Here is a 19,376-nt window from a genome sequence, read left to right on the forward strand (position 1 = left end):
AAGAGTCCAGTAGCACCTATAAGACTAACAAAATTCGTAGCACAGTAGCCACAGCCTACTTCTTCAGATACCTGAAGAAGGAGGCTGTGGCTCACAAAAGCTCATACCCTTCCACTAATTTTGCTAGTCTCATAGGTGCTACTAGACTCTTGCTCTTTTCCACTGCTACAGAGAGACTAACATGGCTACCTATCTTGTTATTCATTTGATGATAATAATAACATTTGATTTATATACCACCCTTCAGGATAATGCCCACTCAGAGCAGTTTACAAACTATGCCATTATTATCCCCACAACGCTCACCCAGAGAGATGAGTGGAACTGAGAGAGCTGTGACTGACCCAAGGTCACCCAGCTGGCTTCAAGCGGAGGAGTGGGGAATCAAACCTGGCTCTCCGGATTAGAGTCCTGCCACTCTTAATCACTACACCAAGTCTGACTTAAAAACACTATACCTGGGAAATAGCTCTTTGTTAATAATCATACTTGCAATGTGTAGGGGGTTAGCTTAAGTTTCTTCTCATGGTAGAAAAGGAAGTTCTTGCTGGTAGTAAAATTTCTTCTCTCTCTTCTGCACTTTTGGTGCTTTCACTCAAAAACAGTTTGTGGTACTTAGAAATGAACGTGTTCAAAATCATCCTTTTCACTGAGTTTTAAAAGAGGTCAACACGGTAATTAGATGCATCTGTTAGGAAGCAATCTGAGCAAAACCTTGAGCAACTATTTCAGGCTTGATGATCGTAAGCATATTTGCACTGAAGCAATCCCACTGAGTTCCGTTGGGCTTGGTAACAATTGGGCTTTAGAATGGCAGCCTGAAATCAGTTAGGGATAGCGCTGAGTCATTCAAAGACAAAGTAAAGAAATTCCTTGAATAGACCTAAGAGAATTCTTTGGATTCCTTCCTATTACCTATCATTGTTGATGCAAAGACTGTTAATTTCTCTCAGACATGTGATACGTGTTCTTATTGGAATTACCTTCCCTTAATTTCACATCTGAGTGTATGCAAGTAAAATAACTTTTGAAGAGTGCAAATGTACTTTTTACCCCTGTCTTTCCCTCCCCTTCCTTCCATGATAAACATACTTCGACATGACTGTCCTTTGAGAAGCGAAGCTGCTTTTGAGACGCTGTATTTTCAGGGTAACTGTTTGAAAGGCTATGCGGGATACAATTTTATGTAAAAACAAAAGTGAATGGTTTGTACAGCAATTTTTGTGTAAATCTTTCCATGTATAATTTTGATAGGGGTGATACGACGTTGGTTTGCTGTCTACCTAATCTGAAATCATGTGTACACTGGGTTTCGTTGGTTTCGAACGGTAGAGTAACTTTTATGATCTCAGCCGGGGTTTTTTTGCCTTGAATAAACTGCTATGAATTTTTCCTCTTTGACTATAAAAGTTAAGAACTTAACACTGATCATTCACTGAAGAGTGAGCATGTACCACTTTCTAATACTGATATATCCAGTCTGCATGCCAGCTGTACAGATCTTCTCGAACATGCTGAGGCTGCTATTTGCAGAGAGTCGCCTCGAGCATGCTGTGAAACATGTTTGAAAACGGATGATGCAGGCATGTTAGAAAGTAGATGAGCCAAGTCCGTTAACACCAGACCTTTTGCAGAGAAGCAGTAGATGCTAAACCAACTTTAATCGACTGAAATCTTTTTTAGACCGCAGAATTTCCCTGACTTTTATGCTCTGGCCAGTCCCTGGAATACAGCGCTCCCCCCCCCCAATTACAAATGAGCTGGTGTTCTGCTGAATATCCCTCAGTCTTGCAGCGATCATAAATAATATTGTGGGGGAGAAGCTATCCATGTTTACCTGTACAAAAAAGTTGATCTTTTTTTTTTCCTGGCAAAACCCTGAGCTTGCTCTAGACTTGTGGGTTCCTCCAATGTGGTTGGCTGTTTAGATGCTAGTGGTTAAACCTCTATGCTGGTATAGGGAGATACTCTTTGGTAACTGTTGTGGGCCAATGTAGATGTAATGCTTGCTTTGCTCTCTGTCAGCAGCCAATTGCATAAGCTTTTGTGCTTCTCTCCTCTCTCTTCAAGTACTAATCTTAACCACAGATAATGCTAAGCATAGTTCAGTCCTGGTTTTAGATTCTGGTTAAATGGCGACCATGGTTTGCATTAATCATTGCTAAGGCTGGTGCTGAAATATTTAGTAAGGCTAAGGGGATTTAATTTCGGGAAAGTGGGGTGGAAGGAGGAAGTGCATACAATTTGCACCCGGCTCCTGATCTTTTAACTACAGTATTGCATCTGCATCTGCCCTGTGAAGAACTGCTTGCTTGAACTCACAGGTCAAGAAGTTTTTTGATCCAATCAGAAAGCAATTGCGTGATGGTTAGAAGTAACCAGCAGGACGCACGCTTCATTAAAAACCGGCATAGTTTTATTAAAGTGCTTACATAAATTCCACAGCAGCCAAAGATGCAGTTGAGAAATGTCTTTATTTCCCAATCTATTAATTTTTCTTTTAGGGCACACTTTTCGGGCGCTAGTTTCAGTCATTGCAATGTGTAACATTCACGTCATGGTTCTGAATTTGCCAGGCTGTGCATGGATATGATTTAGCATTTACTGGAGGTGTAGAAGGTTAATTCAGGGCTTCGTTGAAACTGCACACTGTCGATGTGCCCGAAAGAGAGTTCAAATGTTGGATGATCAGTTAATTATCTGTTGGCATCCATTTTGAACTGGAAACCAGAAAACCTAAAGGAAGCTTCTAGGAATGAGAGGGTCTCAAAGAAGGTCCCTTTAGGAGCTGCCAGCCCTGCGGCTGCGAATACTGAAAAGAGGAGGAAGTAGAGAGACTGGTAGGACAAATCCCTGACCGGTGAGCTCTAACCGGAAGTGGCCTTGCTTCACGTTTCTCACTTGTGATTTCTCGGCAAAAGAACCAACAAAAAATGGGATTTCTCCACAAAAAAGCAACAGGGAAAAACTCTTCAGATTCGAATTCCACACCACTGCCTGCCAGATGGTTACAGTTAGGAAAAGGGGGAACGTGGCTTTCCTTCCTGGGAACAACCTCAGACCAAGGTTTCCTGGAAAGTGCTCTGGTAGTTGCTTGACACCTCTCAGGTACCTCCTGAGAACAGTTAGACTGATCCGCTGGGAAGCTGCCCTTCCACCTCAGCCCTAGCAAAGTAACAGGGTGGAAACCCCGAAAAACTATCTTATAGCAAACTGGGTTGTGCCCAAGTGGTCTGGCGCGTAGATAAGAGAGACAGAGGAATATCCCAGAGAAATGGATTGTACCAAGGAAGCCCTAAATTCCTTTATAGAAAGAGTCCAGTAGCACCTTTAAGACTAACCAACTTTATTGTAGCATAAGCTTTCAAGAACACAGCTCTCTTCGTCAGATGCACTCCTCTGGATTTATAGAAAGAAGGGCTTATTATAGAAAATAAGCGTAAAGGGTAGATTCAAAAGGGGTAGGAAGGAGGACCAAATCCAGGGGAAAGCACACTGTCACACAGCACACCGGCTAGCAGATAAAACAATAATGTTGAGCTAATTCAGCTAAGCACGCTTTACCTAAGTTGCAGAAGGTTCCTCAGAGCATATGCAGAGTTCCTCGAAGTACCAAGATAGCAGAGGAGTCCTTAACCCCTGGTCCAGTGGTCTTGGGATCTCCAGATGTTCCAGTGTGGGGACAAAAAAGTCCAGAGCTCCCAGATATTTATGGGCCATGGAGGCTGACCTAAGCCAACCTCCTTGGCGAGACTGATGAGCAAATCTAACCAATCCCAAGGAAAGCTCCATCTCTGATGTCAGAGACTATTTCCCCCAATCAGAGAATTATTACAGGATGGTCCCAATGACTCTGCACTAACATGACAAAAAGGGAATCCAGCCCAAACTGGTTGCCCTTTGACAAAAAAGGATTACATTTGCCAGGTTGCCTTAATGCGGAATGGAGTATAAAGTGTTATTCTCATGTAAGCCCCAGGGGTCCAAGAATCCAGGCGCTCTAGGTGGCATTCTTGAGCCATATTGAATCTGAGAGCTAAGCTGGAAGAGATGAATTATACAAGGATGTGCACGTGAAGGGGATAGCAATGTTAGCCGGGAAGCTGAGTTTTAAAAGAGATCGGAAGGCTTTGTCAATTTCCTCTCTCTACAGAGCCAGGGAAGATTTCCTCTTCACCTCCTAGAAAGGGAGGTGAAACTGACAGAGCCTTAGGGAGGCAAAGAGGAAATTAACAAACCCTCTGAGGAGCTATCTCTGGGGCTCTGTAGAGAGAGGAAATTGACAAAGCCTTCCGATCTCTTTTAAAAAGCTTCCTGGCTAACATCGCGACTCCCTTCACGTGCACGTCCTTGTGCAATTCATCCCTTGTAGCTTGGCTCTTAGGGTTCTGTCACTGGGGTAAAAAAGCACCTTAGAAGGGAGGGTGGATCGGTCCTGCCTGTCGTCATCTTGTCTGATCCTGCCACTCCCTAAAATCAACAGACGTTTCCTGTGCTCTTTTGTGGGCTTTAAAGAAACGGGAGAGGTCACCTTACGACTGCTGGGTACCTTTCCCAACGCCTACAGGAAGGGCTACTGGAAGTTCCTCTTCAGCACCTAGATGGGTTGTAGCAACCCGCTGGTCGCACCTTTCCAGCCCCAGTATTTCTGGTTGCATAACAGTGAAACCGTTCCAAGACAGATGTTTTTCCCCTGAGGGAAATAACACTGTAATGTTGTCTCGAGTATTTCTGAAAAATCAGAGTAATACCCTCATGGTGTTCCAAAGCAAACTCTTTCCAAATAACATCCTGAACAAGTTTGTAGTGAGTGGCAGATTAACGTGCACGAGTCCCTGTTTTATTTTACCCGTTACCTCTTTAATTCGTTTCCCCCCGTCCTTCCAAATGCATCACGTTAGTCTTTCTAGACCTTTGTGTCTCAGTGTTAAGCAGTGTTCAAATTTTGGAGAGCTGTATGTTTATGCAGATCCTTAAGCGAGGAGGATGAAAGGCTGTGCTGCCTTTGAGTAAGGCACGGGAGGGGCATAAAGCTTTCCAGTTTCCTAATCATGAATGAGAAGTTGTGAAAATCCCCCACTTCCTTGCCCCACACGCATCTGCCCTTCCTTTCCAGCATTAATCATGGTGTAGCGTCATGTCACCTCCAAGGCTAATGCCGACCGTGATTGCCATTCAGCCAACAAACGTAAGCCAGCTTCAAAAGCCCTTAAAGCTAACCGTCGCTATGATTAAATATCTGGAGACATGGTCAATCCTGTAGAGAGATGGGAAGAGGAAGGAGAGACAGCACTTGAGCTGAGCATTTCCCTCTCAGCTGTGGTTAAAGGATCAGGAAACCTCGTCACTGGTCCTGATGGCAAGATTTATTCAAGTCTCGTGGCGGGCGAGGGAGAAGGCACAAGCTTACCTTGATGCAATAACAGTCGGGATGCTATGAAAGATGATACTAATTTGTTCAGCAACTTGCTCATAAAAAGTGTGCTGATGTTCTGGGTGTTTCGCCCTCACAGCAGCCCTGTGATGATAAACTCTCAATTTTGCTGTATAGTTCAGAGCACAGGAGAGGCCGGGATGGTGAAGTCCAGTGATCCACAGTAATAAATGCAAGTGCATTCCGAGGGGCACTGAAGGTTTTTTTTTAGAAGCGGGCTGCAATTTCCACCAAACTGCTTCCCGGGGGGGGGGGGGGGTCAGCAGTCTCTCGGGAGCAGCATAGCAGCGAAATCTCCACCCTGCTTTTATTTTGCTTGGTTGTTGGATACCAGCCACTGTGTGGGAAGCGTTCTGAACACTGGAGGCACGTACGCATTCAATTGTTTTCAGTCTCAGAACGCTTCCCATATTGTTTTGCTGTTCTTACAACAGCCCTGTAAGGTAGGCGGGGGGGGGCTGAGGCTGTGTGAGAGTGACTGGCCCAAGGCCGCTTAGTGAGTTTGTAGCAGAGGGGTAAGGCTTGAACCCAGGACTTCCTGATTTCCCGTTAAGCTTTGGCCCTAATTCACTGGTCTGCATCTTGTGCACCACAACTTGGCTCTCATAATCCCAGAGAAATTCCCAGTTTATGGAGTGGGTTGAGATTATTAGGAATTGGCAAAGTTGATTTTTAAAAATTACTATGGGAAAGGGAGAACTCACTGAATTGCATCTGATTTCATAAATCTACCTAATTTGATAGTTTTACTTCTCGTATGTATACCAGATGCGCAACGCCCACCTCAAAAATAATCCTGTAAAATGAAGACAAAATAGGAAGGAAGGGTAATTTTTCCTATCACTTTCACTTGATGCTTTTGAGGAGAATATGGTTATGCTATTCTTTTACTGTATATTTCTGTGTATCCTTTTTTGCCACACTATGTAAATTGAGAAATGTATCTACTGTAACCTAGTATTAATATAGAAATGAATAAAAATCTTACTACAATAATAGTGTGAAGTTAAACCTTGTCTGGGTGAGGTTTATTTTAAAATTCACCTTCTGTAGTTCGAGGGCTTCCCCTTCTTCTTCCCTTCCCCAGCTAGCGCTTCATGCAATGTTCCTATAGCCACCCGGTTGACTTCAGTGTTCCTTCTGTAATGGGCCACATCCCCACACTTAGGTGCCACTTCTCACCCCTTCCACTGTTCACACATACTCTTGCACCTTGCCAGTCCCTCCACAGCACTGTCCCTGTGGCACACCCTGTCCTGTTTGCTTGGTACCTGGCCCGGGCTGTGTGACCCACTCCTTCCTATGGCACTCCCTGATTTCAGAGAAGAAAAGGAAGCGGTGCTTGTCTTCTGGTCTTTGCTGGTGAGGAGTGTGAGCAAATGCAGAGGTGTAGCTGCAAGAGGCTGAGGTCTCTTCTGAGAGCAACAGCATGCTGCCGTCTCCTCGTTTGAGGTGGGCAGTGCTAATGGGTCTGACGCAGATCTTTGGGCAGAAGATACCAGGCTGTCCATTGCTGCTGGGAAATGAGAGGCCTTTGGACTGAGCTTGCAAGGCAGAATGCAGGGAACAAGATCCTCCACATTCTGCATTCATTGCTATATTAAACTTTTACGTTTTGCATGAGGATTTCAGTATCTAATCAGGATGCGTTTCTGTGCTGTTAGCCAGATAAATGTGAGCTGATTTTCACATTGCCTTGCCAGGGCTGATTCATACACACCAGCTTGGATGAGAGAGCAGCACCCTTTCAAAGGATGAGTTGTTTGCAGTTCATATTTCCCACTACACCTTCCTTTTAAAGTTTTTGACATAATTTTCTCCTCGGTTTGTAAGAGACCATTTCCCCCCCTTCCTTGCTTCCTCTTGCATTTCCTTGAAGTGTATGGAATTGCATTGATTCAATGATCTCTTGTCTGTTCGTGTGTTAGTTCCCGCACCCCGCGTCCATTTGAGTGGAGGTGGCTGCTCCCTTTGAGCAATCGTTTTCCACGTGCCAAATTGTTTTCTCTGCCAAAGGCAATGAGGAGTCCTCCTCCACAGAAATATGGTATGCTAATTGAGCTGGGGGTGGGGAAGAGAAGAATCTCTTCAATTCCCTGGGCACCAACCCTGTGCAGAGATAGGGAGATGGTCGACCATCTTGGACACCAACCTCAAGCTCTTGGATCTCTTCCAGGCCTGATGATAACCTTCAGATGAACCATTCGGCTATGAAAATGGGCACCTGTCAATAAGACACCTGCCCAGTCACAATCCATCCATTCTATAGAATCCAGAAGTAAATCATACGTACTGAAGGACCAATCAGGAATGCAAGCTTCGCACTTTGTATTTTCCATGGGGAGAGGCTTGTGAAAATCAGTTTTGTGAATTGACCCCTAGGATAGCAGTGACAGATTAAAACATTTTGGTCCCTGGGACAGGAAGTACATATGGCAGCCAGCATGCACCCTAGTTTAACCAGAGAACCAATCCACCGGGAATATTATTGGCACCATGTTGGATAGTTATGCTCTTTCCCAAATTCTGTTCACTTCATTAGGGCTTGTGTTAAAAAAAAAAAATCGAGTGGATCGGGTTCCAAGAGCCATACCTGCCTGTCTGCTACTCTGTCTTCTGTAAAATCTGTCTTCTGGGTGGTTTCTTCACTTTCCTCCTGCCAGGGCTACCAGGGTTTAATTTGGGTACATGTAGGAACATTTCAATTTGATTTGAGAAATAATGCTTGTACTACAAGAAAGACAAAATGCAAATGTTTCAAGAAGGAAGTTCGGTTTTTTTTTTTAAACTATTCCATTGACATGGGGACATTTTACTCATAGTCTTTTTATTTTGTTTAAAGAAATCTTAGAACTTTTTTTTTTAATTGACCAATGCTATTTCTTGCTCAGCATGTAAACTATCACGGTCTGTCTGACGTATGCTAAATTTAAGCTAAGTTATACGGTGTGCTGTTTGGAAGTGTGGAAGATACAAGAGTTGGAGCTACAGATAACAAGTTTATGCTTGTATTTCCTACTGATGAAGACTTTCACCCAAGTTATTCTCTGGGTAGGTGATAAAGAATATCACTCTGCATGTATATACACTTATGATACTTTTTTTGCATGATTATACATGTAGGAGTGGTACAATTTTGACTTGACTCCTATTCTTGTCTCTATATCATTCGGCTTGCTTAGGCCTGTCCGATTTTAAAAATAATTTTCCTCCTGTGCTTTTGACGCTATCACCGATTAATTAAAACTCCCATTTGCAAAAACGCTGAAGGGATTTTGAATGGCTCCTTCATTGGCTAGATTTCCAACAGTCAATATTGTACTTAACCCTCGTATCTTCTGCACTCAAAAACATTTTTTTTTATTGATCATGTGCTCTGTTAATGCCATGTTGCACTGAACTCTGATGATATAGCTGTGGGGAGAAAAATGATGCTCTGGGTTTAATTTGGTGTGCTAATAAGCACATTGACACCAGTTCCTTGCTCCCCATTCCCTCCAAATTCTTGCTCAAAAGTATAATTTTATAAAGTATGTATTTCAACAGCAAATGTTCCTCTGAGATTTCTCCCCACTTTAGAGTCATCAGTGTTTAATGTTGGGTCATTATCCATTTCCTTTTTTTGTTGATTCTGTCTTGATTTCTGGGACTCTTAATTTTGTTTCAAGAGGGTGGTGAGGTTGGCTTATACTCACTGGACATCTTTGATACATTTTTTTAGCATCAGTTGCAGAACTGATACCAGATCCTTAATGCTCTGTCTTTGTAAACTTGTATTTATCTACCTTATGACACTGTTTATGGAAATATCCTTGATATTGACTGTATTAATCTCACACTGTGTAATCTGCCTTGAGTCTCAGTGAGAAAGGCGGACTATAAATGACATAAATAAATAAAATAAAAATAAATTTTCAGGGAAATTCCCAACAGAATTAAGGACTGCTTTCGAGTTTCCATTGGCAAAACCATTTTTTAAGTTTTCCAAGCTTCCTGTTGGGCTAGACTTTTGTCTTTGTTTTGGTGATGTTTCAACAGAAGTGCCATGTTCACAGGCCGCATGCCTCTGTTAGTTATTGGGGAGGGGGGCAAGCACTTGAGAAAGAGCTTGTTGCCTTTATTCTTTGCTTGTGAGTTCCCCAGAAACTGGCCACAGTTGGAGACAGGATACCTGACTAGCTGGACCGTTGGTGGGCTCCAAACAGGTTCTTAAATTGGATCAAGGTCCTCCTTTATAACGTTCCTGGTTGTTTCATACAGGTACTTTGAAGTGCATGGAAATAGGCAGCAGTTGCCTGCGGTGTGAAGAGAGAGAGATGTATTGTTTATCCTGGTAGGAAGCAGCTTTCTATGATCTCAGGCAAGGATCCTTCCCAGTTCTGCTACCTGAGATGCTTTCAGCTGGAGATGTCAGGAAATTAGCAGTCTCACCCATGCCAAACATGTGCTATACCCAAAGAGTCACAGCGTATCCCCAGAACACCTTTAGCCACCAAAGACTATGAGTCTCTCTACACGAGACATCTTACACGAGGATGCTCAAGTGTAGAGAGACACAATGTTAGCCGGGAAGCATAGTTTAAAAAGACAGCCAAAGGCTCTATCAATTTCACCTCTCTACAGATCTCTGCAGCCTCTGTAGAGAGATGAAATTGACAGAGCCTTTGGCTCTGTCTTTTTAAACTACGCTTCCTGGCTAACATTGCGTTTCTCTACACGTTAGCGTCCTCGTGTAAGATGTCCCATGTAGAGAGACTCTGATGTTCGTGGCTCAATGTAAAATGAAAGCCAGAGCTCCCAAAGATGAGATGGCTCCCCACTTTCAGTGACTGTATGGTTTTATAAGCTGCTAACAGAAGCCAAAAATCTATTCCTCTGGTTTTATGTGCTTAAGGCCTTGTGCTTTCTAAACAGTTATGTGCCCCATGCTGTGCGGCAAAATATTTTTAAAACTGGGAAAAGTTGCCCAAAGGAGTTTCTGATACAGCAGAAGGTATGCAGTTTGAAGGACAGAGGGGAGGTTGGATATCTAAGCGCAAACCCTTGTGTTTCCCTGAGTCTGGGCAGTTCAGGAAGTCAGTGAGTCAGTGCCTTTACCATAGAACTGAGGAAGTTAAAAGGGCGCAGCTAGGATGTTCACTGAGCAAAGTACAATAATAAACAATGGCTAGGACATTCAGTGAAAGATACAATGGGGTATGATAGCAGAACATTTGAAAAACAAGCATAAAGCCATACATAGAGATGAAACAAAGCATAAGCAATTTACATGGCATGTTTTGCAACATGGAAACCTCCTAGTAGATGCATGTCTCCATCAGTAGACAATACCTAACAGAGTAGCATATAGTCCCTGCCCCTACAAATGCATCTCTCTGAGCTACTATTTCTTACAACACAGCCCTATAATCTGGGTAGAAACCCCGAATAATTCAGTTTTGCATAGTTTGTGGAAAGCCAGGAGAGTGGGAGCTTTCCTGACCTCCTCAGGCAGGCCATTCCATAAGTTGGGGGCTACCACAGAGAAAGTATACGTGTGGGCAGCTGCTGATTTTGCCTAGCTGCAGGGTTGGCTTCCTGTCTCCATGTTTAGGAGTAGAAGGATGCTAATGAGAAGCTGCAATGGAGCCCTTTGGCCTGGTATGCTGCCAGTTTGGTGTAGTGGTGTACTCCACCACACTATGAGACAGGCCAGGCATAATAGGGATAGGGCTCGGATCAGCAGTGGTTAAGAGCGGCAGGACTCTAATCTGGAGAGCCAGGTTTGATTCCCCACTCGTCCGCTTGAAGCCAGCTGGGTGACTCTGGGTCAGTCACAGCTCTTTCAGAGCTCTCTCAGCCCCACTCACCTCACAGAGAGATTGTCATGGGGATAATAATAACATACTTTGTAAACTGCTCTGACTGGGCATTGTTGTCCTGAAGGGTGGTATATAAATTGAATGTTGTTATTATAAAATGGATACTTTAACCCAGGTTTCTTTTGCTTTGTTTTTTTAATGTGAGAGCTGATTTGAATGTAGTGGTTAGAATGTCAGGCTAGGATCAGCTGTTCACATCTTCTCTCTGCTATGTCAGCTTTACAAGGTGGTTTTGGTGAATCACTTACTCTCTGCCTAACCTACCTCACAAGGTTGTTGTGAGGATAAAATGGAGGACAGGAGAACAATGCAGATTCCTTTGGTTCCCCATTGGGGAGAAAGGCAGGTTATAAATGAGGTAAATAAATAATTTATTGGTAATTGTCATATGCTCTCTCTTCCTTCCCTTCCTTGGCAACAGAACTATCCCACAGTAATTTTGAAATAAATTGGGATAGAATCACTTGACTATTTAGATGAATTAATTGGAAATTGTCACACATTTTTAATCCCTTAATGCTTGTAGTTGCCAGCTGAATTCTGAAAAACTTCCAACCCCCAATAATATTTAGCCAAATTTAGTACCTTGTTTTTTAAAATGACCGTAATTGTATTAGAGCAGACTGTAGAAACAAGAGCTGCTTGTTCCAGGTAGCCTAGAATTTTATCTCTGGTTTCTGGTGGTGGTGTTAGCTATATGGAGAGTCCCAGTTTATTTCCAAGGAGTGAGTGAGCTTATCTGCATTTGAACAAAGTAGTTGGTTTGTGGCATCAAAATGTACCCAAAATGTAGTTGTTTGTGGCATCAAAATGTACCCAAAATCCAGCGGACACAATTTGTGTGCATTAGGTTCCTGTGTTGAATGCTGAACACTGGGAGGGCAAAATGAGAACAGTCATTGTTAGCTTATGGGCAAACATGCTGCTGTGTCCTGAGAGGCCTTTTGGCACGCCACGAGAACTTGAATAAAGCCTGTGATAGAGCCAAAGTTTCCATCCATTGAGGAGGTTGCCCACAGTGTCTCTGTATGATTAATTGAGCCAGTCTTGCCTATTCTCTGTCAATGTCATTGAAGTGGGTAACTCTGCTATATCTGTCCACTAGATGTGATAAGAGAGACTGATCCAAATACAAGAATTGCCCATCTTCAGGGGAGGGTGTCTTAGTATCTACATCTGGGCCGGCCTCCTTCCAATTAAGAAACTGGGCTGGGAGCTCATGCTGGGAGGCCAAGTACTGCTTGATTGCTCAGCCTTCCGTCACCCCAGCATCCATGTGCTCTCCCCCCCCCCACACACACACCAGTAGTCCTGCCCCAAATTGTCAAATTCCTTTGAAAGCTAAGAATAGCAAATGGTAGCAAGGGTGAAATCAGGCGCTTTTGGTATGCAAAGGGGTAGCTACGTTCATCTGTTATAGCAAATTAACACAAAAGTCCAGCAGCACCTTAAAGACTTGAACGTTTGTTTCAGTAGTAGCTTTTGTGAGTCACATCTCACGTCCTCAGATATCTGAGGATGTAAGCAGTGACTCACAAAAGCACATATTGAAAGCTATTGAAACAAAATGTTTAAACTTTTTAAAGTGTTGCTGGACTTTTGCTTTACATTTGGTTTGCACAAGGTAATCAGATAGAATTTGAATTTTCTGGCTTCATAAGTGGATTTGCAGTGGGGAAACGCAAATAGCTTTCAGCAGCCTTAATATTTGGTGTTTGCTCCATCACTTAATTGCCTTTTAAACAAGATTGTATTTTTGGTCTCATTTGAAATGAAAAGGGCAGAAACGAGCATCACTTCGTGGATTCGTTTGATCTTCAAGCGTTGACGCTAGTAAGACAGACGGAGTGGTAATGGCAGAGATAATGAGTGTAGCTTCATAGAGGATGCCCGCATCTAACCTTTGCGGCTCTTCTTCTTTCTTTCCCAGATGGACCACCGGTCGTGGCTCATTATGATATCTCGGACACAAACTCCGACCCTGAAGTGGTGAATGTGGACAATCTGTTGGCAGCTGCAGTCGTTCAGGAGCACAACAGTACTGTCATCAACAAGGACACGGGGCCTGCTTGGAGGACAAGAGGGCTCCTAGAGGAGCTGAATACAGAGGCAGGTGGGTATAAGCCGGCTCTTGATACGTTAATGGGTACAAGTCATCCCTTCAAAACTGATCCTAGTTTTCTATTTTGCTTGCAACTGAAGACTTCAGCGAGTGCCCCTGACCAGCTCCTGTGCGTGCCCTGCACATTTATCCCTCTACCCCTTCTTCACACGCCACATCATCTCTAATCTGTCTGGGCATACAGCAGTCAAATCTTCCAGTGATGGGAGTAGCAGGAAGCACTGAGCAAACCCACAACTAGTTACAAGCCATAGGCAGTCAAACTGAGAGCCTCTTTTCTAGTATCCCACTGAAGAAAACACAGGCGCCTTTGCAAGGCAGAAACCGCTCTTAAAAGCGTTTAGGCAAGGCATGAAAACAAATAATAGCTTGCTGAACTATGTTCTAACTCACTAAAATACTACTGGCTAGCTGTCTGAAAGTTCTCCAAGTTGGTTCCAAAGTTGATCGTACCAAAGTCCATCCATGCCAGCTTACTCTAGGCCTCCTGGGAGTGGCATGGAGCTGAGGCGCTCTCTCTCACGCACTTTGCAGGTGGTTGGCAATGGCTGCAAGGTAGCAAACAGATAAACTGCCTAGAGACAAAGAGGCTTCTGGAAACCTGGAGGAGCATCAGCCCACGCAAAGAACCCATCAGGGCTCGGTTACTTAATTGGACATTACAAGCATGTGAAAGTTTAGGGAGTATGGCTAGAGCTGAGCCCAGCACCAGGCTCCGGCCTCCTCAAGGCCACTTCTCACAGGAAGAAAGCAGTCCACAGTTAATTATCAGAGCTAGGGGCTTTCCAGCAAACAGGCCTAGTGAGAAATTTGCAAGGCATGAGGCCTGAACCCAAGTTTCAAACTTATCATTCTGTCTTAACGTGGTACGAGCACCAAAACAAAAGGGATAGAGAGTATACAATTGTTACTTACTTCCAGTAGGTGAAAACAGCTACACTGTGTGATTATTGTTGCCTTAACCAGCAGAAATTGTAGCTGGAACCTGTTTATTGTGATCCTTTGTATCTTGGTCATCATTACTCTTGTTACCTTTTTATTATTGCATGTAGGTGATATTTTTAGATCCAGAGGAGTTAGCCGTGTTAGTCTGTAGTAGCAAAATCGAAGAGTCCAGTAGCACCTTTAAGACTAACCAACTTTACTGTAGCATAAGCTTTTGAGAATCACAGCTCTCTTCGTCAGATGCGCATCTGACGAAGAGAACTGTGATGGTCGAAAGCTTATGCTACAGTAAAGTTGGTTAGTCTTAAAGGTTCTATTGGACTCTTTTCGATATGATATTTTTGATACTGATATTTATTGACTGTACCTGTGGCACTTCTGCACTTTTGCACTTTAAGAAATATGTTTCTCTAACTTGATACTGGTGTTGACTATATACCATGGGGAGAATCTTTTTTGTTTTGGTGCTTAGTCCGTGCTAGCTTCTCTTGTTTTGTTAGGTGGTACAAGGCCTGGTCCTTACACATAGGCAGTAAAATTGAGAGAGCCTCTTTACTAGTATCCCATTACTCCTAAGAAGAAATGATTTCCTTTCTGTTCCCTCCCTTCGCTTGTCCCTGCATCTGATGTTATGGTTATACGTATGAATACCACAGACACGTGGAGGAAGGGCTGTGGCTCCGTGGCAGAGCATCTGCTTGGCACACAGAAGGTCCTAGATTCAATCCCTCACATCTCCATTTAAAGGCTCTAGCAGTAGTTGATGGGAAAAGCCTCTGCATACGTCCCTGGAGAGCCACTGCCAGAGTAGACAATACCGACTTCGCTGGACCAGGGGCCTGTTTCAGAAGAAAGCAGTTTCATGAGTTCATGGGGCTAGAGCCTATCATACAGGTGTCTTCCTCCCCATGATCAGGTAACCCTACTGATAGGACTGCAATATTCATTTGGGATTGCACCTGGCAAGTGTCTCCCATACGGCAGCTGGCATACACTGAAGAGGGTTAGTACCTAGTCCAAAGAGAAGTCAGCACAAGCGTTGACATCAGCTATGGCACCTGATGCACAGTCCTGCTTTGTGCTGCCTGCCATTGGCCGCCTGGTTCAGGGCGGCTCCTCTTTGCCCGTCAGCTTCTGGGAGCTCTGCCAGCTTCTGAGCTGCACGCGCCCTGTCTTCCCCCCACAGTTCATCACGTGGGCTTTGCTTCCCACCACACACAGCCCCTTTGTCATCCAGCAAATGCGGCGATCCATCGGCACTCACTACCGAGACTCCAAGCAATATCTACACGGAATAGTTCCTGCTTTCTTGATCTTATGTTCTGTAGGGCCATTGCTTCTTTGAACACTTCGACTCCATTCCCGCTGGAATGACCAGGATTTTTTTTTATTTATTTAAAATATTAGGGGCTATGGTACTGAAGGACCATATTGTTCAGCCTGCAAGTTTAGATCTGAAGAGGTTAGGCAGGTGGCAACGAGAGGCAGGGCATTTTCTGTGGTGGCACCTCCGTTCTCTGAAGCTCCCTCCCCATTGAGGCTCTCTTGGGGCCTACCTTTGCTTTCTTTTAGGCACCAGGCCAAAACACATCTTTTTACCCAGGTTTTTAATTGGGGCTTTTTATCTTACCAGCTTTTTAATCGTCCACTTGTGTTTTATGGACAGTTTTTATGTTGTTTATGCCTAATGGCTTGTGTTTTAATATTGTGGTTTTTAATTGCAAGCTTCCTTGAGCAGGCCTCTAATGAGGCAGCATAGAAATATTCTAAATAAATACATTTTTATCTCACCATTCCAACTAATTAGAGCCCTCAAGATAGTGAACAGTTAAAAAGCGGTAGAAACCAACTTTAAAAGCAACATACACACATATATAAAACAATTAAAAAACATGAACAGGAAGGAGGGTCAATAAGGGAACACCGTACAAAGCAAAAAGATCTTCACCTGCTGGCAGAAGATAGCAATAGAGGGGAACAGACTGATTTTCTTGGGAATTCTGCAGTTTTGGAGGCTCTTTCTCAGGTTGCCACCCATCTAGCCTCAGGTGATGAGGGCTGCTGATGTAGGGCCCCCAAAGATGCCCATAGTGTTCAGGTAGGTTTGTATAGGAAGAGGTCGTCCTTAAGGTCTGCTGCTCACAAGCCTTATAGGGCTTTAAAAGTCAGTATCAGCACCTTAAATTGGGCTTGGAAGCAAACCGGAACACTCTTCCCCCTTCAGGTTTTCTATCTTTCCCCCCCTTAATCGTCATTTTCATAGCATTATATTGACCTACTGATATATGCAGTAGATTCTCCACATTCCCAACTTTTGTTTTTTTCAAAAAAGTTAAGTCTCTAGCCCTTCCATTGTGGAAATATGACTTTCCCCCTTATATCTTTGCAAGGGAAGGGGTAGAAACTTTTTTAAAAAATGAAATCTGGAAATTCAGAGTATCTGTTTCATGTATCCCTACAATAGTAGTTTGATAGAACACTAGGAAAATGATGATTATATTTTTAAAAATTGCAGAAGCACTGGGGGTCCAGGGGAGGGGGTGGTGGCCACTTCTGGCACCAGAAAAAACAGCTCTGTTTGAAAACCATGTCGCCGCTGCTGTTCCAGGCTCGGTCACAACAGAGTTTGGTTTGCCCTGCAGGTGTCAGCTGCCACCTCCTAGCTCTGGATCAGCCCAGGTGGGCCTCTGCAGTTTGGACTTCAGGGGGGGACGTAGGTATGGGTGGTGGAGGTGCTCCTTTTTTAGGCTTCCCCATGCAAAGACTTCCCTGTGTGTTCATGTCAATCTTTTTTCTTTAAATTCTGTCCGTATATCGATAGAATGTTAAAAGCATGAGCAAAATTGAGGGGGGGTGTTGCTGTGATGTCACTGACAACTCCGATGAGGACAGCCCCCTCCCTTGAAAATCATGATCATTTAAGGCACGTGCAGAGCAAAATAAACTTGATTGCACAATTGTAAACATGCGAAGGAAGGGCAGATGGATGGAAGAACGGCACCTAAATTCATTCCAGTGTTTGAGGATCATCTGCTAAGAACATCAGGAATAAGTCAAGTGTGCAGAAAAGCCCTTGGCCAGAAAAAGGGTCACATATTCACAATAAAACAAATAGCATATTATGGGAAGTAGTGACACATAATATCCAAGCACTGGACTATTCAGTAGCGTATTCTCTGCATACACATAGAACGTTTTAGTTATGTACAGAATTTTTCATGTTTAAAAATAAAAGTATCGGCACCTCGAGTCTCTAATCCGAATGAATTTCTGAAACTTCAGATTTCGAGCCTTCCTTTTTCTCCTCATGCAGCTCTTTGGAAACAAGCTTCTCTAGGTGCAGAACTGCATCTTGGATTTAAGAACTATATATGTCTACAGCACGCCCACCTTGTCTTTAATAGCATTTTGCCCATTCTAAAAAAGATGGTATTTCATAGGAGTTTTTTTTTCTAGTACTCCCCCAAATTTCCAGTTTTTCTATTGAAAAAATAGGGGGGAAAGGACTTGGAGGGGGGAACTGCCCCCCCCTTTTAAAAAAAATTATGGATTTTTTCCCTGGGACTCCACATCTCCTCCAGGGCATGCACCACAGTAGGCTGGCCTTACAGAGAACTGGACATTAGAAAGTAATCCTGGAATCAAAGCAAGAGGTTAACAGAGAATGAAGGACAGGTGCTTGGGGTCACTGATATTTTAGATTGCCATGGCGTCCAGCAAAGAACTATGTAAGGAGCTGGTGTTTCTAGAGAGCCTGGTGCTAATAAAGGAAGCGAGCAGCCGCGTCATACACAGCTTTCCATTGTTTCTGCATTGTTATATTTGGCCCTGACTGTATTTCAGTTGGCTCAACCATCAACCAAGAGGCAGCCGACTCAGGAAGCCCTGACTTGTCTTTCTCTTCTAATTCATCACAATGCTAATAGAGTTTCGGGCACAGGCTTGACAAAGACAAAAAAGGCTTGCTCTCTTATGAACCTAGCCAACCACTATAGCCATCATCCGAGGCCCTGCTTTGGGTCCCGTCCCCCCCGTCCCCCGTTCTGAGTCTGGTGGCAACTTGAGATAGAACCTTCTTGGTCATGGCACCAACTCTGGAAATCTCTCTCTCGAGAGCAGGGCTTTTTTTCTGGGGAAAGAGGTGGTGGAACTCAGTGGGTTGCCCTCAGAGAAAATGGTCACATGGCTGGTGGCCCCGCCCCCTGATCTCCAGACAGAGGGGAGTTTAGATTGCCGGCGCGGAGGTCAATCTAAACTCCCCTCTGTCTGGAGATCAGGGGGCGGGGCCACCAGCCATGTGACCATTTTCAAGAGGTTTCGGAACTCTGTTCCCCCACGTTCCCCCTGAAAAAAAGCCCTGCTCGGGAGATTTGCTTATCCCTTCTGTAGCCATCTTCTGCCAACCGGTGAAGATTTTTTTTGCTTCATGTGGCTTTCTCTCAGTGATCTTTTTTTCCTGTTTGTGTGTCTGTATTTATTGAACTGTACTTGTATTTTAGCTTGGTTTAAATGTATTCATTATGGGTTTTTTTGGTTTGTTTTAATGGTTTTTAAGATGTGTTTTTTACCATGTATGTTTTTAATTTGTTAACCATCTTTAATTGTTTTGGTTTTGCAGTCCATTACGGGTACATGGTCGAAAACCAGGGTGTGTATTTTTAAAATAAATGATGAGACCACTGTTGGTGCAACTCCATCTTTGGTCACGTAATGCTCCACCAGTTGAAGATCAAAGCCGCTCACAGCTCCACACCCCTGTCCTTTCCCAAAGAACATGTATCTATTATTGTTTCCCCCCCCCTCCCTCATTTTGTTTATAGACTTACAGAAACAAAGCCCATCTTTGCCAGCCTTACTTTTTGTATAATACTGGGCCAGGTTGTCAGCGTACAATAATACTATATTTGTCAAATGGCACATCTGGATGCAATACTGTGTGTTTTTCTGCATCCTTGCGGTTCCCCGTTTCATAATGTAAGTCGTGTTCACTGTTGCGGGTCCTGCATGCGTTCCA

At 43.8% G+C, this 19,376-nt stretch overlaps 1 protein-coding gene across 2 annotated transcripts in view; it reads left to right on the forward strand.

Moving 5' to 3' along the window:
• The window catches only part of ARK2N (arkadia (RNF111) N-terminal like PKA signaling regulator 2N), a 68,373-nt gene that overhangs the window by 41,131 nt on the left and 7,866 nt on the right, over positions 1-19,376 (forward strand). For both annotated transcript variants that reach the window (XM_054986443.1, XM_054986444.1), the window contains one exon: positions 13,226-13,408. In XM_054986443.1, the coding sequence (XP_054842418.1) occupies positions 13,226-13,408 (183 nt within the window). The remainder of the gene's footprint in view (positions 1-13,225; positions 13,409-19,376) is intronic.

Source organism: Eublepharis macularius, chromosome 8, assembly GCF_028583425.1.
Source record: "Eublepharis macularius isolate TG4126 chromosome 8, MPM_Emac_v1.0, whole genome shotgun sequence".
NCBI lineage: Eukaryota > Metazoa > Chordata > Lepidosauria > Squamata > Eublepharidae > Eublepharis > Eublepharis macularius.